This window comes from Dicentrarchus labrax, unplaced genomic scaffold (assembly GCF_905237075.1).
Source record: "Dicentrarchus labrax unplaced genomic scaffold, dlabrax2021, whole genome shotgun sequence".
Classification (NCBI taxonomy): Eukaryota; Metazoa; Chordata; class Actinopteri; family Moronidae; genus Dicentrarchus; species Dicentrarchus labrax.
The window spans coordinates 10,006,248-10,025,812 of record NW_026136716.1 but is presented as its reverse complement, the minus strand read 5'-3'; the positions used below and the strand labels follow the sequence as shown (position 1 = coordinate 10,025,812).

At 41.3% G+C, this 19,565-nt stretch overlaps 1 protein-coding gene across 1 annotated transcript in view; it reads left to right on the top strand.

Annotated features, from left to right (window-relative positions):
* The window catches only part of LOC127378693 (gamma-aminobutyric acid receptor subunit gamma-3-like), an 89,704-nt gene extending 73,177 nt beyond the window's left edge, over nucleotides 1–16,527 (top strand). The window contains exons 9-10 of the mRNA XM_051427839.1: nucleotides 9,202–9,398; nucleotides 12,050–16,527. Of these exons, the coding sequence (XP_051283799.1) occupies nucleotides 9,202–9,398; nucleotides 12,050–12,331 (479 nt within the window). The 3' untranslated portion in view covers nucleotides 12,332–16,527. The remainder of the gene's footprint in view (nucleotides 1–9,201; nucleotides 9,399–12,049) is intronic.
* Nucleotides 16,528–19,565: the final 3,038 nt, after the last annotated feature.

The following is a 19,565-nucleotide window of genomic DNA, read 5'->3' as shown; positions in this document are numbered from 1 at the left end:
ATGATGTTGTGCTGATGGTACCTATTTAAGATGGAATTCAAGGTAAGTGTCTGACTAGTTCCACAGAGCGAATATATAGACTGTATATGTCACTGAATTGTTTACATTGTTCATACCCACAAAACTATCATTTACATTTTAGTGGAGATTGGAGAAAAAAATAAAGAAACTTGTGTTTCACTATGAGTTGCCGTAAGATGATACAGAATAAATGTCCCCAGACAGTGTGACATTTTTCTAACACTGGAGCCACTTCAGGGGGAAGAAAGGATGAAAACTGAACTGTATGTTAAGTGATTAAACTCTTGAAGTGCATTTCCGTTTATAGGAAAGTAAAAGTGTAAGATATATGCCAAAAAGGGGCGAAGTGGGTCTCACTTTCAGCTTTCAGGAGTTTAATAATGCATAGTGGCTCACCTCAATCAGGAAAATGTTGCTGGTGAGGCAATAAACCACGGGTCTGACACAGCTCCAAACCAAGAACAACACACAACACTACTCTGAAGAATTAAGTAAAATGTTTCTCATTCATTTTTATATTGCAAATTGGTGAATTATAAAATAACACAATTTTTAACATTTCAGCCTGACTTCCATCCATTTTATTTTCTGATAAAAACCCAAATAATACATTATACCTCCATCTTCCATGGATCAGCCCCATCTACACCATTTGATTATTTGCTATAATCCTAATTAAATTTACTGGCTAATTATTCCATAGCTGGTTTAACTTCATTTAATCTAATCAATTTACATTAGAGTGTAATAGCCAAGATGGACAGCTAATGAGAAACGGAAAATTTGAGAGAGCCTATTCCAAACGAATTGTCTATTAATCATAGCTGCACTGCCCACCTGCATGAAATCTACAGTATTATCTGTTGTTTTAGTTTATTCAACAGCGTTCTGCTCTCCCCAGAACGCTGTTCTCCCCCCCACCACCACCAGAGCAGTTTAGGTGCAGTGCCTTGCCCCTCTGGCACTTCGGTAATACTTGTTGAAGGATGTTTGACTCTAACTAATTAACCTCCACCACCCAAATTTTCTCACTTGACCCAATAACTCAACCCGAGCCGACTTCTCCGACCTCCAGCCGCCTTCACCCCCTCCCCCGATGTCACTCGCATCGAGGCGGCACACACAACTGTGGAGTACTTTAATTCCGCTCAGTCCCTCCTGCCCTTCATCAGCCTGCCAGTCAGCCAATATCACAGAAGGTCATCTGCAACGTCTCTGTGGTAATAAAGAACTTATATTGGAGTTCTGTCCGTCGCTATTCGTTATCAAGCCCAAAGAAAAAAAAAAAAAAACTTCCCAGATAGTTGAACAATAACGTCGTCTCATGTTGTATAGAATTCAATAATAAGCTAGGGTCATTGTTCGAGCACGCGCTGGGCCAAGGTGAGCCTTTTCCTCTTAGTGCTGTTAATGAAAGTTGATCATAATAAGAGATTCTGTTGAAGGTGCATTCTGCTCAGCTTCCCTGTTAGGATGATGAAAGTTGACACTGGTGACAGTCGAACATCAAAACCGTGTGAAGCCGAAGAGATCAAGAGAGACAACAACACAAAGGTTTATTTTCAGAGTGTGTTAAGAAATGTTTGCACATGCTGCTGAAATACTGTGGCTCTCTTGCTCTTTACCAAACGCTGATTACATTTTTTTTTATCCATCAAAAGGCTCATAACTAATAGATTAAGATACATTGTAGAGGTTTTGTTTCATGTTAATTTGGCCGTTCTTACCCATTTCTTCCTAACGCGGCTGTGCTGCTGCTCACAATGACTGAGTGTGCCCGTCTGTCTCTCCAATGCTCTGTCAACCTGTCTGTCTGCCTGGCACCGACGACAACCAAAGGCAGTCGAGGCTTACAGTACGTGGGTGGTGGTGTGATACATTACCAAAGGCAGTGAAAGCCTTGTGATCTCCCTCAGACAACAGGTAGTGCAGAGAAGCAAGCTGTCCCCGTCCTGATAAACATCCACATTCAGCTCAACAATAGAAAGTCATTTAGCCTCTCTTCTCTAGTACATCGCCCCCGTTTTTCAGGTCGGCCTGAAACTTGATCCCGAGGCTGAAAGGGGAGAGGAGAGATAAGAGGAAGAAAGAGAGAGACAAAACAAGAGTGTAAAGCAAAGTGAAGGCCTCTGGCACGCGGCGGCAGGGAGAAATGTCAGAAGGGAGGGAGGAGGATCAGTCAGATCGCTGGGAGGTTGAAGTCCAGGAAAAAGGCAGGTGATGCCGCTGCCCTCACCCCACCCCTCAAGACAGTGTGCCTTGACAAGCTGCTAACATGTTCCAGGTGGTATTTCCAAAGAGCTGTCACTGGCCCACTACTCATTCGTTGGCAGGGCGTTTGGATAGCAGTGCGCTTTGAGTAAGAGACCTGAGCTCAGGTTGATTCCTGTTAGACCTCAATCTCTGCAGCTCTGATCAATCTTGACAGAGATACAGGGTGTTGTTGATGGGAATTAAACCCACCCCAAGGCACAAGCCGAGGAAGCAGAGAGGGTAAAAGAGAACTGTTGTACTGGAGCTGATAGAATATTACATGGTGTCATACAAGTAAATTTATCGAGCTATGCTGATATTTCTGCTTTCCCTGCTTGAGGTTTGTGGCTCGAAGCTATATCAGTCGCTAAAACACTCCAATGTCGATTGTTGGTAGGAAATCGGAAGCGAACAGCGGCCTCCCGTTTTAAAGTCCAACATTTTAGAGCCAGATTGCTACAGCATAGGGCTACTGCATCGTAAACATATGATGGTTCTGGGACATTTACTGAAACGATTTATTCCTGGAAGGACAGTTAGTTATCCACAGTTTTGACCAGATTCATTTTAAACCAAATTAATTGCTCCAATACCCAAACAACACGCTGTTTGGTTAGTATTTATCCATCTTACATATTTGGGCCCTGGCTAGCAGCAAGCACTGGCAACAAAAGAAGCTCTTTTCTCATGATCAGGGTGTTGGGGGGTGTGTGCGTGTAACATTTAAACACCCAAGGTTTCCCTGTGAGAGCTGTCATTCCCACAAATGCTTGTCAATAGTAATATGTCAGCTTGGGTGTAAGAGCTGACAACGTTCCTCACGGGAACTCTACCAAGAAGGCAGCGAGTTAAAGATAGGTGGTAGTACAGACACATCAGCGCCTCAGAATATGCTGCAAGGAGATAGGGGAACTCTAAATCGGAAGCTCTGTTCACCGCAGGGACAAGCTCGCTTTGTGATCGGCTATGTTTTTTCACCTTGAGTGGTTTCTTTCTGACACTTGATCTCATGGTGGTAGTCGCAACTCCTAAGAGAGCCACAAGGTCATGGATGTGTTCAGATGTCTCACACCAGCAATAAGTTCATATATTGTAATTAAGTGCATCAATACAAGGAGGTCTTTGGCTCTTGAAGTTGCTTCATACATCACGGTCTATAGATATCAAGCCAATCGTCAGACAATACATGGTTGAGTAAATAAATTATAGAGTAGACTAGTAGTAGGATTGCAGGCTGTTCCCAAGTGACTCCTTGGTCAGAGGTGACCCTTGTAGGGCCATCCGAGTGATTACATGCACGGGAGATGTGACTTTAAGTCAAGGCCTCTACATTGGGCGCGAAACACCTTTAATCAGATTAGATTGAAGCCGCCATGTGTGGCATTTTAACCTCAATCACTAGCACATTAATTTGAAAACATCAGCATAATTACCACAAACAAACACGCTCTCGCCTAGGAGACTGTCAGCTCACATGTACACTGCGTTTTAGTTTGTGTTGATGTGGTGGAAAATCTGCTGGAGTGCTTCACAGCTCAAAACAGGAACGCCTTCACTTTTGCAAATAATACGCACTTTTATTCCACTTCAGCTATTCTCACTGCATAATTTCAACTTCACATTATCCTACTTTGTCGGAACTTGTATATTCACAGTTATTCTGGGCTGTTGTGATTTCCCCGTCTCTCTTCTTGCACTTAAAAGCAAACATACTGATACAAACAGACAGTAGTGACACTATTTTTATACCAGGGAGCAAATGGATTAATGGAATGTTGTTTTTTTTTTTTTGCTTTTGTTTTTTAAAAAAAGCTTTTTTTTATCAAAGACTAAACCATTTTATACATTTTGTTGTTTATGTGGTGAAGCTAAAAAATATGCATATATGGTGTTTACAGACACTCAGAATACCTCTACTTCCAAATATTATCTGGTTTGCTGCGTCACAGTTGACACATGATCACTCAATGGCAAGTTCATTGCATACATAGACTGATAATCTGACTGAATTAACCAATCAGAAGTGATGTATGCATCTGGCCAACATCACAAAAGCTGCAGGAGTTGTTGCTAAAAACAGTCAACTTAAAGCTGCACTGTGGAGTTTTTTTCATGTAAACAAACAAAAATTATATTTATTTTTCAAGTTTTGTTTTTTCCTCAAATCCTGCATTGTTTACATGCTGACTTGCTGGCACTCTTTTGCCTGCCTTTGTTGATGCATTGCTATGATTCTTGACACTGCCACCAAGTGTTGATAAGTGGAACAGCATGAAACCAGCAGTCCAAACTAAACAAGCCCCAATAACCCAAAAATATAACAGAAGACTAAGAAAACTAGCCAATAATATATGTGAATGTTGTGTTGCAATTCACATAAATTTCAGAAACGAGGCAAAGAATTAGGCAAAATAGCTTCATAAACAAAACACTGAATGCTTTGTCAATTTTGTTGCACAAACATAACAAAGTTACAGTGCAGCTTTAATATTGACAAACCCAACATTCAATGTCTGAGCTTATCAGTTGAAATAGAAAGAGAAAGCAGAGATTTTAGGCCAGATTAAGTCTGTAGACATAATAAAACCCATGCAGTCTTCTGACCAGGCCACTGATCCTTGACTGGTACTCCTCAGTACTATTTATAGACGCTCCATGTGCACAAGCTGTGGTCTGTTCCACCTGATTAACCCCTGGACACATAACAAAAGTCAACGTCTGGTATTTGTTAACATACCATGGCAACACCCCATCGCCACCAGACATGTATGACACTGTTGTATCCCGGGCCACAGCGCCTTTAAAATGTTATTTTGTGCATTAACTTGCGTGTTAAAAAAACAGAAGAACTGTCCCTTCTGGTTGCCGTGATCGCACCGTCAAGATTATTTAGCACTCTGAGGATGTCTGTAGCATATTTGCTTTGTGCAGGCATATGTACTGGAGCTTTTCTCACTTCTATGTGATGGCTTGTTTTCTGTAGATGTGAGACTTTGTGTTGTGTTCAGATCGCCTGCTCAGACAGGAATCACCCGGTTGCTATGGCATCATGTAGCGACAATTCCCACAGAATGAATTAAACTGTAAAAAGAAAACTCATGACCTTGATTTCTAATAGCAGCCCAAACTGTGAGCAGCCGGTGGGTAGAAAAAAAACAAAGGGGGGGAGCAAAGAAAAAGCAGTGTTGTCAATGCACTTGCTGTTTTATAGAGATCACACAGTTCACAGTACACTAGGAGTAGAACCGATGGTAAGGTTTAAGGTATTAGAAGCAGATAGTTATTCATTTACCTAGTTTGGCGCTTAAATCTAATGAACGGGAGAAAAGAGAAAGTCTAGACGAGCACTAGACCAGAGGAGGTAGCTTGAAATAGATGGGAGCAACTCGTCTCTATGGAAACCACAGGCAAAAACAGTGGCACACTCTGCCATGAAAGACATGTGGGAGATGAGGATGAAAGAGACAGAGAGAGGAGAGAGGGAGAAAGGGAGAGAAAGGGACGGAGGAGGGGGGGGAGACGCGGCATGAAGAGAAAGAGGGAGAGGATGAGAGGGAACAACGGCGAGCTTACGAGAATGATGTGTGTGTCACAGCAGTAGATATCGATGCCCCCAGTGGGCATTAATGTCACTGGGTTCATCTCTCTTTGAAAGAATTGATTTCATTCCACCAAGCGAACACAATATTCTCCTTTAAGACGCCGTGGGGAGTAATTTCTCAAACAATGGTGCTGATGACACAATGAGACACAATTAAAAGTTATCCCCCCAATTAGAATAGTTATTTGCCAGTGTGACAGGTAATTATTGATGCCGATACCAGCCCCTTTTACCATTTTTACAACTATATTTTAGAAAAGGGTTGGTTACCTCCCAAAGAAGGCACAGCGGTCCTGTACGAGCAGCTGTCAGGCGATTGGCAGCGCTTTCCCAACCCAGCTATTACACATTTCAGTTCACCGCAGTGGTCAAGCTAATGTAAACGTTCCAGCCTCAATTCCATCATTCATCACCGTCATTAAGAGACAAGTGGACTGATGAGGGCTTTACCTCTCCAGAGGCCGATTAATGACCACACTCTGTACATAGGTCAGGACGTAACTGTCAGCAACATCGGAGTGCCAAACAAATCTCGGCTCTAAATTACATGTTGTGTCTCTATCACAAGTGTCAAGCATGGAGGCCAACTTCGGCCAGGAAAAGAATAAAATTGGTGAAAAGTTATGCAAGATGAAAGTAGTTGTAATTAAAAATGCTCATAGAAAGTTACAATTATGAGCTTTGACTCACTTTCTTATGGTTTTGATTAAGTATCTCATTGTTTTGACTTATGCTGGGTTTAAATTACACCATATCAGCCCGATAACAGCGCGACAATTGATTCATTTTTTAGTTTGATTTTATTTTGAAATTTGAAGCTGAGTGAGGCTAGCAACATAAGAATCAATGCTGCGAACAGGCTGATTATTGCTGACAAAATCATGGCAAACCTCAATCAGAAGCTAGATGAGGCCAACAAGAAACCCTGCAACCATGCTGCGGAGCAATGCAAGAAAGGTCCAACCCAGAGCACAAAGGCATCCTAGACAGACCTGCAACAGGAGCCCACTGAGCAGCCTGAAGAGAAGGCAGAAGCTCCAGCAGGCTCAGAAAGACCTGGAGGGGCAGGCGGCTAAACACGTCCAGGACCAAGCTGTGCTCCAGTGAGGCCCTGAAGGAGAAGATTGCAGTGAAGGCCCAGAATTTGGAGAAGGAGGTTAAGCATACGTTAGCCTCCTACCTCGCACTGCTGGAGCAGCAACACAGTGAGAACAAGAAGATTATGGCTGCACTGGCAGAGAAGGATAAGATCTCCCTTCAGCAGACTCGGCAAAAGAAAGAAGACGGGTGAATTGGCCAGGTTGAATGAGTTCATGATGAAGATGGTGTTGGACAAAAGGAAAAGATGAAATGCTGGCTGGTCAGGTTGTTCACCAGCCCAATGACGGCAGAAGAAAGGACTGCAGAACTCGTCTCAACTTGATTCTATTCTATATTATCAAGCAGTCAAGCAATAAAAAAAAAATATTAAATGTAGTATAAAAGAAAAATGTAGATGTAAAGGTTCAATTCTGTAGAAAATGACAAATGTCACATTCAGTTGAGCTCACATTAAAACAGCTTAACTGAGGTCATGTTGGAGAGAAAATATGCAATTAAAGTGTGTTAATGGTGGTTTTGAGCAGATTTGTACAGATATTTTTCAAATAATGGCACTTTGTGTCAGAGTACATTATGTCCAATACTGAATATATGTTCAATTTTTAAGTATTTGTATCTTAAGTGTCTGTCTAAAAAAAAAAAAAAAAGTTTTTTATTTAACTAGTCCACTACATTTCAGAATAAAATATTGCATTCTTCCACTTCACTGCATACATTTCATGACTACAATTACTGTTTATTTCACAGAATCAGATTTCACATTTTTAATATATGATGGGTTCTTTGAATTTGATGTGCTGCAAAGAGAAACAGGGTTATTGGCTCTCAGTATATTTCTTCTGATAATCAGTGGGGGAAAAAAGAGACTCAGTCATATCTTCAATCATGTGCAATAACAAGTGTTCAGACTATTTTTCTTTCTAACCGTGAATCAAATAAAAAGATATATGATAAAGTTCAGATGCCATCAAAACAAATAAACACTGTATTGTATGTGTTCAATAAAAGTCAAGGCATTTTATTTATTTATGTGTTGCAGACATCCTTCCCACTGTATTAATAATAGTAGATAATGGTCTTGTCTACTATTTGCTAGAGCTGACTAAATCCCTTCAAAATAAAGTATTCTGAAATTGTATGTAAGAATTGGGTAGCTCAAGGCTGATGGTATTAATACAGATTCAAAGCCAAAATGTGTGCATATAAGAAAATATTCATCTTTCAGTTTGTTTTTTGTTAAATGTTTTATTTCTTGGGTTTCACACATTTCTCTTGACCATAAAAAATGTGTAATCCATCACAAATATATACAGACATACCTTGTCAATCATTACATAAATATGTAAAGACATACATATTCATTTAAATGTCAAGGATAAACAGCATAAAAAGGATACGGGGAAACATTTTCCTTTCATTTTAATGGAGATAAATGTGCAGATTGCTAAGAGTGCCTTTTTATTACAATGGACTTCTGAACCGTTTGGTTAAAAAATAAAAGTAAAAAAGAATAAATAAAATTTTCATTGCTTTTTTTTTTATTAAAGAGTACAATGTCTCACCTGGGTCTCATGTTCAAGAGACCAGAAAAAGATTAGCCTCTGTTTTCATACAAAACCTGTGTCCGAGGTCTTGAAAATAATAATTAGTCACTCAGATTGTGAAGCAATTTTAAGAACAATAACCCAACTGTATGGTAATGTTACTTGAAGATGTGTTTTTAGCTGAAAAAACAATAATACCAAGGTTAAGAGAAATGGCTGCCCCCAATTTTGCTCTTGAAGTCATAGATGATTATATGAGCAGATAGACAATATTATTTTTACTGCATGCTTGCTGGATTATGGCTGCACTACTTGAGCCACTTCAGAGACAGGTCATGTTTGAGTCATGAGGCACCTCCTCAGGATTTGCCTCATAATTTTGACTTGTATTAACTCTCAAATCAATTTCGGACACACATTTTTATCACATTTAGGATTGTAGAGATTGTCTCTGCTTCACCACAATACAAAACAAATCCCCACTACAGCTGTTTAACAGAAGACAGGATTGATGCAAGAATGGGGACATCTACCCAGAATACCCCATATGCATTATTAATAGTGATTAATAAACCTCTGCCCACATGTTATATAATCACTGACTTCTGCCTGGGTCACCCCGATGCTGACCAGCTATTCATCATTGCTCCTGCATTCCTAACACACGCATTCTCTGCCTAGGTATCACCACAGTGCTGACCATGACCACCCTGAGCACAGTGGCCAGGAACTCGCTACCTAGAGTGTCCTACGTGACGGCCATGGACCTGTTTGTCACCGTCTGCTTCCTATTCGTCTTTGCCGCCATGATCGAGTACGCCATGCTCAACTACTACTCCTACAGTGTACGAAGACCTCCTCCCAAGACACAGAGAATGGTAAGCCCGTGGTGAATGTGTGAGTAAACAGGCTGGTACTGTATATGATCTCTGGCTTTGACTTTGACTTGAGACTCAAAACAACCACAAAGAGACTCAAAACAACCACAAAGAGATTCAAAACAACCACAGAGAGACTCACAACAACCACAAAGAGACTCAAAACAACCAAAAAAATATTCAAATGACTACAAAAAGGCACAAACTGAGACACAAAAACAACAACAAAGACACACAAATAAAGCCTATAGTCTGTCACTCTGGGTTTCTTGTTCCTATGCAAGAGGGGTGCTGGGCTTTTTTTCATGCCCAGGGACCAATTATCTCATAATCCATCCATGTATATCACAACTTTATTAATAATGATAATTTGAAACCGGCATGCAAAATATAATAAATCCTGTTACTGAGGCAATTTCTTGAGCAGACAAAAGTCAAAACCTTGCAGATAAATATCTCATTAGTTTAAGGATACTAGGTTCACGGGTGCCATGGCAACATTTGAGGCTGTCAAGACCCCCGGGCATCCATGGGATCGCTACCAATGATTGTGATATAGCTGTCTGGACAAAGAAAAATTAAAGATACAAAGGAACTAATGCATGAAATCCTGGGTATAGTCACTATTGTGATGAGCCAATCTAAAGTGAGTGTGTGCGTGCTGATGTGTGTTGTTCAGGTTTTTACCTGGTGTCATAGAATGATCTAAGGGTTGCTTCAAAGGCTTTAAAACCCACTGAAATTCTTGTAATCTTTTCAGTGAAAATTACATAACATAGAAAAAAAAGCATTTGAATGCTGGCTATTTGCGACGTCAGTCTAATAACACCCTTCAGAAACTCATATTGATGGTATCCATAGGGTGCCAACATATACAAGCATATAAAATGCACAATGTCTTCCCAGGCGTCTGACATGTGTGTGTTTTTTGAGCGTGTGTGCGGTTAAAAAACATTTATTTTCCAGCAAGAGAGCCTAATGCTCTGTGTGGGCATTCTCAAGGCTGCACCTGCCGCGAATACTTTAATGGCATCAGCACACATCTACGAAGACTGAGTCAGCCACCGCTGCTGTCATTTCCCTCTCTCCAGATCCCCTCCTTCTTCATTATTCCCTCCCAGTGTAGAGGAGTTCTGCTGAATGTGTCTCAGAGCTGAAAAGACTGTCAGCTCGGGCCGAACAATTAAGTTGTGTTACAGTCAGTCCCCTCCTCTGCATTTCTGGCTCTCTGCTGTATTTTGGCCCGATGTGTCTGTCTGTGGGGAAGCCTCATGTTTCCCTCCCTCCCCCCCCCATCCGTGTGGCCCCTTTGTGCCACCCACTCAGTCAATTCTGTTACTCCACACGACACTCTCTTTCTCTCCCTCTCTCGCCTCCCACTCTTCCTTTAAGAGCTGAGTAGAGGACTAGAAAAATGTGTGAAGATTTTACCCCAATTAGGTTGTCCCACGCGGTTTCATCAACATCAGGGAGGAAGTCACATAATGACTTTTCTCAGGAGGGACGTATTCAGCATTCCAGTCTAAAGAATCAGGTTATAGCTGCAGTGTGTGACTATAACAAAAATAATGACTAACAATGCTTGTTGTTATATGTTTAAGGTTTTTAAATCCGCCATTTTACTTCAAGTTAAATATGTGTAAACATAAGTATTGACTCAAAAAACTATTTTCAAGAGTAAATTTAAACTTTTTTTTAAAACCCTAGACACGCTAGACAAAAGCATATCGATTCACCAAAGCTTTTTGCATTGCCGGGCCCGTTTGGTCGTTTGGTTTGTTGTATTTTTGATCGTGTAACAATAACTGAACAAATGTAGAGAACGGTACATCACTTTCAGATCTATTGAGCCCATCAATAGTGTAGTTTAATAGTTTTTTCAGCAATCTAAAACATCAATAAATACATGTCAGGGCTTTGTGTCTTTTATAGACTTGCCATTTTGCACTAATGATCAACCACACACACTGTAACCCTCTAGAAGTGTCCCAATTTCAGCACTTCGATGGACCAGACTGATATGCAGCGAAAAGGCATTATGCAGTGTGAGAAAGGCATGCTGCCACCACGATGAACACACCCTCATTTTTATAAACAAGTCTTGCTCTATTGTTATTTTTAGCTATACTTGTTTAAAAAGTAATGGTACTTCTGCTTGAGAGTAATCCACTGAACAAAATTATCTTCTGCACGTCAGTCTTGCATAACATACCGCCACCATCCCCCCGCCCTCCCTCATAGTTAGTGTTGCTACAACTTCCATTTACACTTCCTTATATGCCGTCAGAATTTTTTGTAATTTCTGAAACAATGAGTCCTTGATTTCAGACAGTGGAAGACAAAAGCGGGCTTCTCGTTTCTAGCCCGCTATTGTCAGCTCCGTCGGTTGAAATGACAACTGTTGGCTGGCAGATTTAATCGACTGTAGCGCGCTAATTAAGCTAATGTTACTTCAACCTCCTTTGCTGCGTGCCAAACACATAGTTTATCTGCACTTTTGCACTGTTGTATGTTGTGAAAAGGTGGAAAAAACAGCACCCATATTGAGCATACCCACAGTTGGGCTATGCTATGATTGGACTACCACTGCTCAGGCTTACCAAACGGTCAATTCCTCCACCATAATGTTGTCTTTCTGTCATCCCATACAGACCTACTCATCTTTCAACATGGCTCACACCCCTCGGCCCATGATGCCAATGGGCAACTCCCTGTTCTGGCACGACTACGAAGACAACTGCCTGTACGAGTGCCTGGACGGGAAAGACTGCACAAGCTTCTTCTGCTGCTACGAGGAGTGTAAAGAAGGCGGCTGGAAGAAAGGACGGATCCACGTTAACATCCGCGAGCTGGATTCCTACTCCCGGGTTTTCTTCCCCACATCCTTTTTGCTCTTCAACATAGTCTACTGGGTCAGCTACCTCTACCTCTAGTCGGTCTCGGGGCTGCGATCCGTGAGCCCTGCTGAACCAGCTACAGTCCCCCGCCACTTTGCACCGCGGCTCGTGATTTAGGGTCAAAACTAAGCGTGGAGGAGGAAATGAGGTGGATCTGCTTTTTCGGGAATTATGAAAGACGTGCCGCCTCTTGAGTGGTAAAGTTAAAAAATGTATTAAAAAAAACCACACGTGTGCAGTGGCGCACAATGTAAAGGCCATGATACTTTGAGCAGTGGCACTCCAGGGAGAATAAAAAGCTCAGCAGTGGAACAACAAGCCGCCAGCATTGACTTGAATGGATTGGTCCCGTTTTTTGACTCTCTCAGAAACCAAACAACTACAACTTCAGAGACGTTCTGGGACGGGGGTTGCATTGCTGAATCTTGGTCGTCGAGATGGCGAAGCACCCATAGTGCCTTCTTTAGAAAGGGTGCGGCACAGAGAGACGCAGCTTCAGAGTTCCCTCCATTATCTTTATTACCTCATCCACCACACCGCCGCATGCTGAGCTGTTTATTCTTTGAGGAAACAAACCCGGGACACCACCACTGGAGATGTTTAAAACTAGCACTCACCATTCATTTCGTAGCACATTAGTTTTAGTTGTACTCTAGGATTAGTTCTACTTTCTAATACAGTAACGTTTTCTTATTCTTCTTCTTATTATTAGAGTTAGTTGTGTTTTCACAGCAAGTCAAGCAGCTCACACATCAGCTGTTAGTTGTTGAATATGAGTTAGTGTCAGGGGCAGTGACTGTCTGGTAAAATCTTTATTAAGTCAGTGAGCTTTTGTTCATGATGCTTTATGACCAAGCGATGCAGTTTACAGTAGATGCCAAGAAGATTTTGGGTGTTTACACGGTTACATTCTTTAACACAAAAGATATAAGAACTGCATAAATACATACCAATCTAATGCTAAACATGCTAATCTCATCCCCGAGCTTATTATGTATGTTACAGTAACTGAATAAACAGATTAGGGTTAGAGCAGTGCTGGTTTCTTCCTGACGACAGCTATATGAAAACATTGTCACATTTTATTTCACGCACTTTTATTCTTATTTATATGGAGTTTGGTTTTATCATTGATAGGGCCTTTGGATTACCTTGGTTTAACGGGAAAAGTTTGACATTTTGGGAAAAGGTTATTTGCGAACGTTTTATATTAGAGACGGGCTTTTATTTCTAATTCCCCCTGATCCCGAGTTGATTCATTTCCAAAGTACTAGTTCATCAGTACAGCAAGAGTCAATTACTCTGCCTTATTCTCGAATGTAAAGGGGCCGTGAAACTCGCTTCCTCCAGAATTTTCACATTAAAAGTCTCGCAGCCTTCCTTTCATAGTGAGCTCAAATAGGCTTTTAATGTGAAAAAAGCACAAGGGAGTATTGAGTTTTGTTGACGGTAACTTAACAACGGTCAGGAGTGAGGCAAAGAAGTAATGACATGGGCAATTATTCATTGTCTTGCTGAGAAGACTCTTAAGACTGATTTATAGTTGTACATAGGCTCCATGTCGAGCCTACAGCGTAGCCCACACAAGTGACCTACGCCGTTATGAGCATTTCTACTTGTGCGCTGGTGTGTCAGCGCTGCTCTGCAAATAGCTCTGCCAAAATGTTAATTTGCAGTGGGGTTTCTGTGCCACTGTGTTTTTCGACTGAAACTCTCCTTCGTGTCTCTCCTCAGTCTGTCTCGTAAGGGCGAGGAAATGCGAGGGGACAGACAAGAGCATGTCATGCAGCGAGCTAGCGTCCCCCGTGTGCCCGTTTGTCTGTGTGTGTCAGGACACACTTGTCTAAGAATGAGTGGATTTGAAACAGCATTATTAACTTATCTGGGTTTTGCATGAGACGCTTGCCCATTCTCAGACAATGCACACACACACACACACACACACACAAACACACACTGAGCAGATCAAGCAGTTGTTGGGGTCCACGTCACCACGATGTGTAGTTACACTTCTGGGGAGGTGCACATCAGGCTATGGCATAGGCTAACATAGTATAAATCGAGGTTTACCATTTTGTTTTCATCCTAGTTACGAAGCTATCCCCGGTACAGTTAATGTAGCTTAGCACAAAGACTAGAAACAGTGGAAAAAGCAGCCTGGCTCTGTCCAAAGACAAAATAATCCACCTGCCGGGCCTTCCACGTTTTACCACTTTCTGTGAGGCTTCGTGCTGAGGGCCAGTAACTTCTGCTAGTTGCCTGGCAACTGGCTTTGGCCAAGAAGTAGTTTGGCAACTTGTAACTCAGCAAAAGGTCAATGTTACACTTCTGATTTTGTATAGATTTAAAAAAAAAAAAAAACAAACAAGATATAACGTGATAGCTCTGTAGCTGCTGTCTCCTATGAACAGAGCCTGGCTCGTTTCCCGTTTTTTCCAGTCTTTGTGCTAAGCTAAATTAGCTGGCTGCAGCTTCATATTTACGTAGCAAAATTTCATCAATCACTCTTGGCAAGAAAGTGAGCACCACCTTTCCCAAAATGTAGAACTTTTCCAACGAGTTACTAACCCCAAAGAAATGTCCTCCGCATTGGTTTCAATGAAGAGTTTCAGCTGCGCATGATGTTCTGGTAAACACAAAATCATTTTATGGGCATGAAAATTGCTCAGTTCATATATACAGTATATATTGGATATTGGCACAGAATGAGCTGCAGAATTATTAGTTCTGGCCACAAGCCACTTGAACCCTAAAGCACATACAAACATATACTGTACATGGCCTATTTATTTTGCATTAGTCATTCCATCCAGTTTCAGAGAGCTTGAGTACATAAAATTGGAGGCATGATGAAAGCTTCAATTTTTCTGACATCCTGCCGTATGCAGGACTTAAAGGCACATCCTCCTGTGCCCAGCTGGCAATGATCACAGGTGCTGTAAAATAGGTTCTATATATTGTGATACTCCATCACATACTGTATACAGAGCGGTGTTGAAAAATGGATGATCCAGGAGGGTTGTTGATGACTCTTGACGGAGTCCCACATCCCCTCCTCAAACATGTAAAATTGATGCCATATATGGAGGCATATACGGACTCAAAAAAAACCCCACTGGGACGGACGGTACAGACGGCGTTTGAAACATTTTGGTTTGATTTACTGTTCTATGGTGTTTTTTGCTGTCGTTTGGCTTTGTAGAACAATCAGCCCCCCCTCTTCTCTCCTCCCCCAACACACACACACACACTCTTTTTCCCCGGTATTTGTATGTTCAGAGAAAAGCTTTTATGTAAGATGTATCTAATTAATGTTTCTATTTTCATACAGTTATATATATGGAATGTAAGTTTGGCCAGTAGCGAGGCCGGAGTCAATCTGGTTCCAGTTCAGTCAGTTCAAGCAGCCTAAATGAGTTTATATTTAGGGGTCCTACATATTCATAAGGCCTCCAAACACATTTGTGTCCTGTCCAGAGGTTTGTAATCACAAATCAAATTGCCTCGAGTGATGCTAGAGAAACAGCAGAAGGGCTGTTAGCCTGTGGGCCATTACTTAATCTGCTGATTTAATACATTAGCTCAAAGGAGTGAAATTTCATGAGTATTTCAACACTAGATCTATCTATCCATCTATCCATCTATCTATCTATCTATCTATCTATCTATCTATCTATCTATGAACTGACTGAATTGAACAGAGCTTGGCCCACACCGCAGTAAACTCTCCTCACCTCTGATATTTCTACTACACTTTATAAGTGTCTTAGTCCGTTGAGATACTTCAATAAAACAAAATCACTATTTTCTACGTCTTAATGAAAATCACCTGTGTGTTTCAGCTGACTGGGACCTGTATTTATAAATCAGAGTGCTAACCCAGGATCAGCACCGGCAAGCATAATGAACTCGCTCAAGAGCCTCTTCCGGAGACCTCATCACCCCCATTAAAGTTTCCTGGCTCCCCCGAAAAGCTGCGGCATCATTGCGCCGAGGTGTCAGAAAATCATGTATTACTCCTACTTTGCCCTGCAAACCAATTTTGTTTTGATTGTCAGTGAGGTCTCTGGAGGGCAGGGCTGTACAAAAAAAATAAAGCCACTCTAATCTTGGATCAGCACTCCTGGGGGGGGGGGTATTTTATGAAAACAGGATCTAGAGTGAAAATAGGTATGTTTTTTCTAGTGCGTGGTACATTGCTTATATTAATAAATAACGTTTTGGTCAAGTGCTACTGTGAAGTCTTTTTCTGGGAGAATGAAGGTCACTCTGTCTTATTTACAGGTTCAGGCATGAAGCAACACATCGGAAAGTATCTGGGACGTATGGAAGAAAAGCAACACGGTTATTCCAGGAGAAGTTCAATCATTTGGGGGGGTTTACACTTCTGTCCACAGGTGTATCTAGTGGATATCCTTTGTAATATCCTCCTGTTGGGCTTCAGTGCCAGTCTCTCCTTAGCTCTGATCCGTGTGAATCATTACCAATTTGAACTGGATTTGATATTGAGACTCCTGCCAAAAAGTGGTTAAACAAACGGATCTCCCTCAAAGCCGCTGTTTAATTGCAAATACTGTATGCGTTTGCAATACGATTAAGACAATAATGCAAGAAATAAGGACTGGCTAATTGTTGAATTGTATGCTGCAAGGACTAGAATTTGGTCTGTCAGAGACATATAATTGAGGGGTCAATGAATTCATTTTTTAAGTGGGGTTTGTATGAGGTAGTTATCCATAGTCAGTGTATTACCTACAGCAGATGGTGATCGGCACAGCCCCAGTTTGGAAAAGCAGACATGAGAACCAGTACAGAAGCTAAGCAGCTGTGAACGGGGGCAGCAGAAAAATGTATGCCACGTAAAAAAAAAAATCAATATCAGTTTATGTATACACTACATTTAGAATATTTGCTCTGCTTTATTTTACCATTAGACAGCCCTTTCCGACAAAAGTGAAGCCGTCCTCTCTTCAAAGCTACCAGACTCCTTTGAGAAAAACAATAATTTTACCTCGCAGCACACAGGAGTTGCTGGTCTACAGCAGCGAACGTTCTGATCCCATACCCCCCGTCCACATCCGTTAGCTTCCCTCTGTATTATATATATCTTATTATCCCCCCTAATGCATGTTTTTCATGCAACATGATCAGCAATTAGGTGTCATTCAGCAAGATAGCACTTTGTATTAACTCTGTTTACTCAAGGGACATTGCGGGTGTACAAATCTGGTAAAAAAAAAAAAAAACTGAGTCACTTTCGCTCATGCAACCCTAGGTGGTATCATCTGTAACCTTGAAATGATTACCAAGTTCAGAATTTGCAAACAAAATATTTGGCCGGTACACATTCATTGGTTTCATTAGCCCCCAAAAAAGACCTCTAATGTAATGTTCTCATGGGCAAATTAAGGTCTCCATATACAATGAAATGAGTTACAATTGTCCTCAGGCAACGTCCCTGCCTAAAAACAATGATACGACTAATATCCAGTGACAGATGCATGAGCACGCCATTGCTTTACCCTGAGTTTGTTGACCTAGTTTGAAGCAAGCGACATGAAGAGAGTACAAGGGAGAGGCAGACAAGTAAGTGGAGTCAAAGGGTGGATGTTACAGCGAAACTGGAAGAAGCTCCCGCCACCTATGCGAGGCAAAAGCAGGATGGCACGCTAACACAGTGGATATGGAGAGAAAAGCACTTATGCACTAGAAAATTAAGCTGTCAGTATGTGGTGTGTGTGTGTGTGTGTGTGTGTGTGTGTGTGTGTGTGTGTGTGTGTGTGTGTGTGTGTGTGTGTGTGTGTGTGTGTGTGTGTGTGTGTGTGTGTGTGTGTGTAGATTTAACACAAACTTGCTCATGCCTGTAAAGTGACAGCTTTGCTTGCTTCGAAAATAGACACCCCTTGTGTAGGGAATCAATGTGTGTGTGTGTGTGTGTGTGTGTGTGTGTGTGTGTGTGTGTGTGTGTGTGTGTGTGTGTGTGTGTGTGTGTGTGTGTGTGTGTGTGTGCGTGCGTGCGTGCGTGCGTGCGTGCGTGCGTGCGTGCGTGCGTGCGTGCGTGCGTGCGTGCAGACATTCATACAGTGTGTGCTCATGCATGACTGCATGTTTGGGTCAGCAAGGAGCTTTTTGTTAGTGTGTGTGTGTGTGTGTGTGGGTGTGTGTGGGTGCGCACGTATACACTCATGTTAGCAGTCTGTACAGGTATATTGTCACTGTATGTGTGTGTGTCTGTGTGTAGGGTTTATTGTTCACAGAAGGCTGGATTTCTAGGAATTCTCTTCAGTACAATGATTTGCTGCTGTAACGTCAGGGCCACACACACACACATACATACATATATATGTACAGTATATATCTATATATATATATAAGGTTCAGAAGTGAGGGAGGGGGACCATGAAGTTGCAGTATATAAATATACTAGTACAGTATGTAGTATTTATATATGCCATTTCCTGAATTTACATACATTTCTATCATCCAGCAAGAATTATGGTGAAATTGTTTAGCATACTTTTCATAATGGCAATATAAAGTCATATGAGATTTTATTTTCTCTTTCAAATAATACCCGGGCTATAATTTTTGAGAGATATGGGAACATAAAAGCTGTGTAATTGAAAGGGGAATTGGACTGTGGACAAGAAGACGAGGCTCCAGCCAGCTGCATGTGCCTGTGAAATGTGCAAGATGTGGCAATATTATAGGCTGTAAACACGACAGTGTTGGACACAGCTGATAGAATACTTTCACACAGTCGATCGAATCACTATTTAAATTTTTATATAGGCGGGCTTTATTTTTAAGCCACATAAGAGGATTGCCAAGGTTTACTTACAGTTTAAAAAACATATTTGTAAACATCAACATGTCTTTTACTTAATTTTGCCATCATATGTTTGTATAGATTTTTTGTGTGTGTGTATTCACATGAAACCTGCATAAAACACATTGAAAGTGGTGATGTTATCTTTATCACTGTTTAATGTCTCAATACAACACATCCTCATAAATATGTTATATATTAAAATATATTATTTTACTATTTGGCCATAAGGTGAAGCCGTTTTTCATTTAATCCTGCACTAAATAAGTTTGAATTCATTAAGAAAGACCTATTTGTTTTAAGCGAGGGAAAAAGGTAGTTCTTACCATAAGTGATGAGGCTTCGCGGATCGATCGTCACTTCCTTCCCACCTGGACCAATCAGGTGGCCGCATTTTTAATCAACAGGTGAAGAAGAATTCAAAATGGCCGTGCCCTCGTC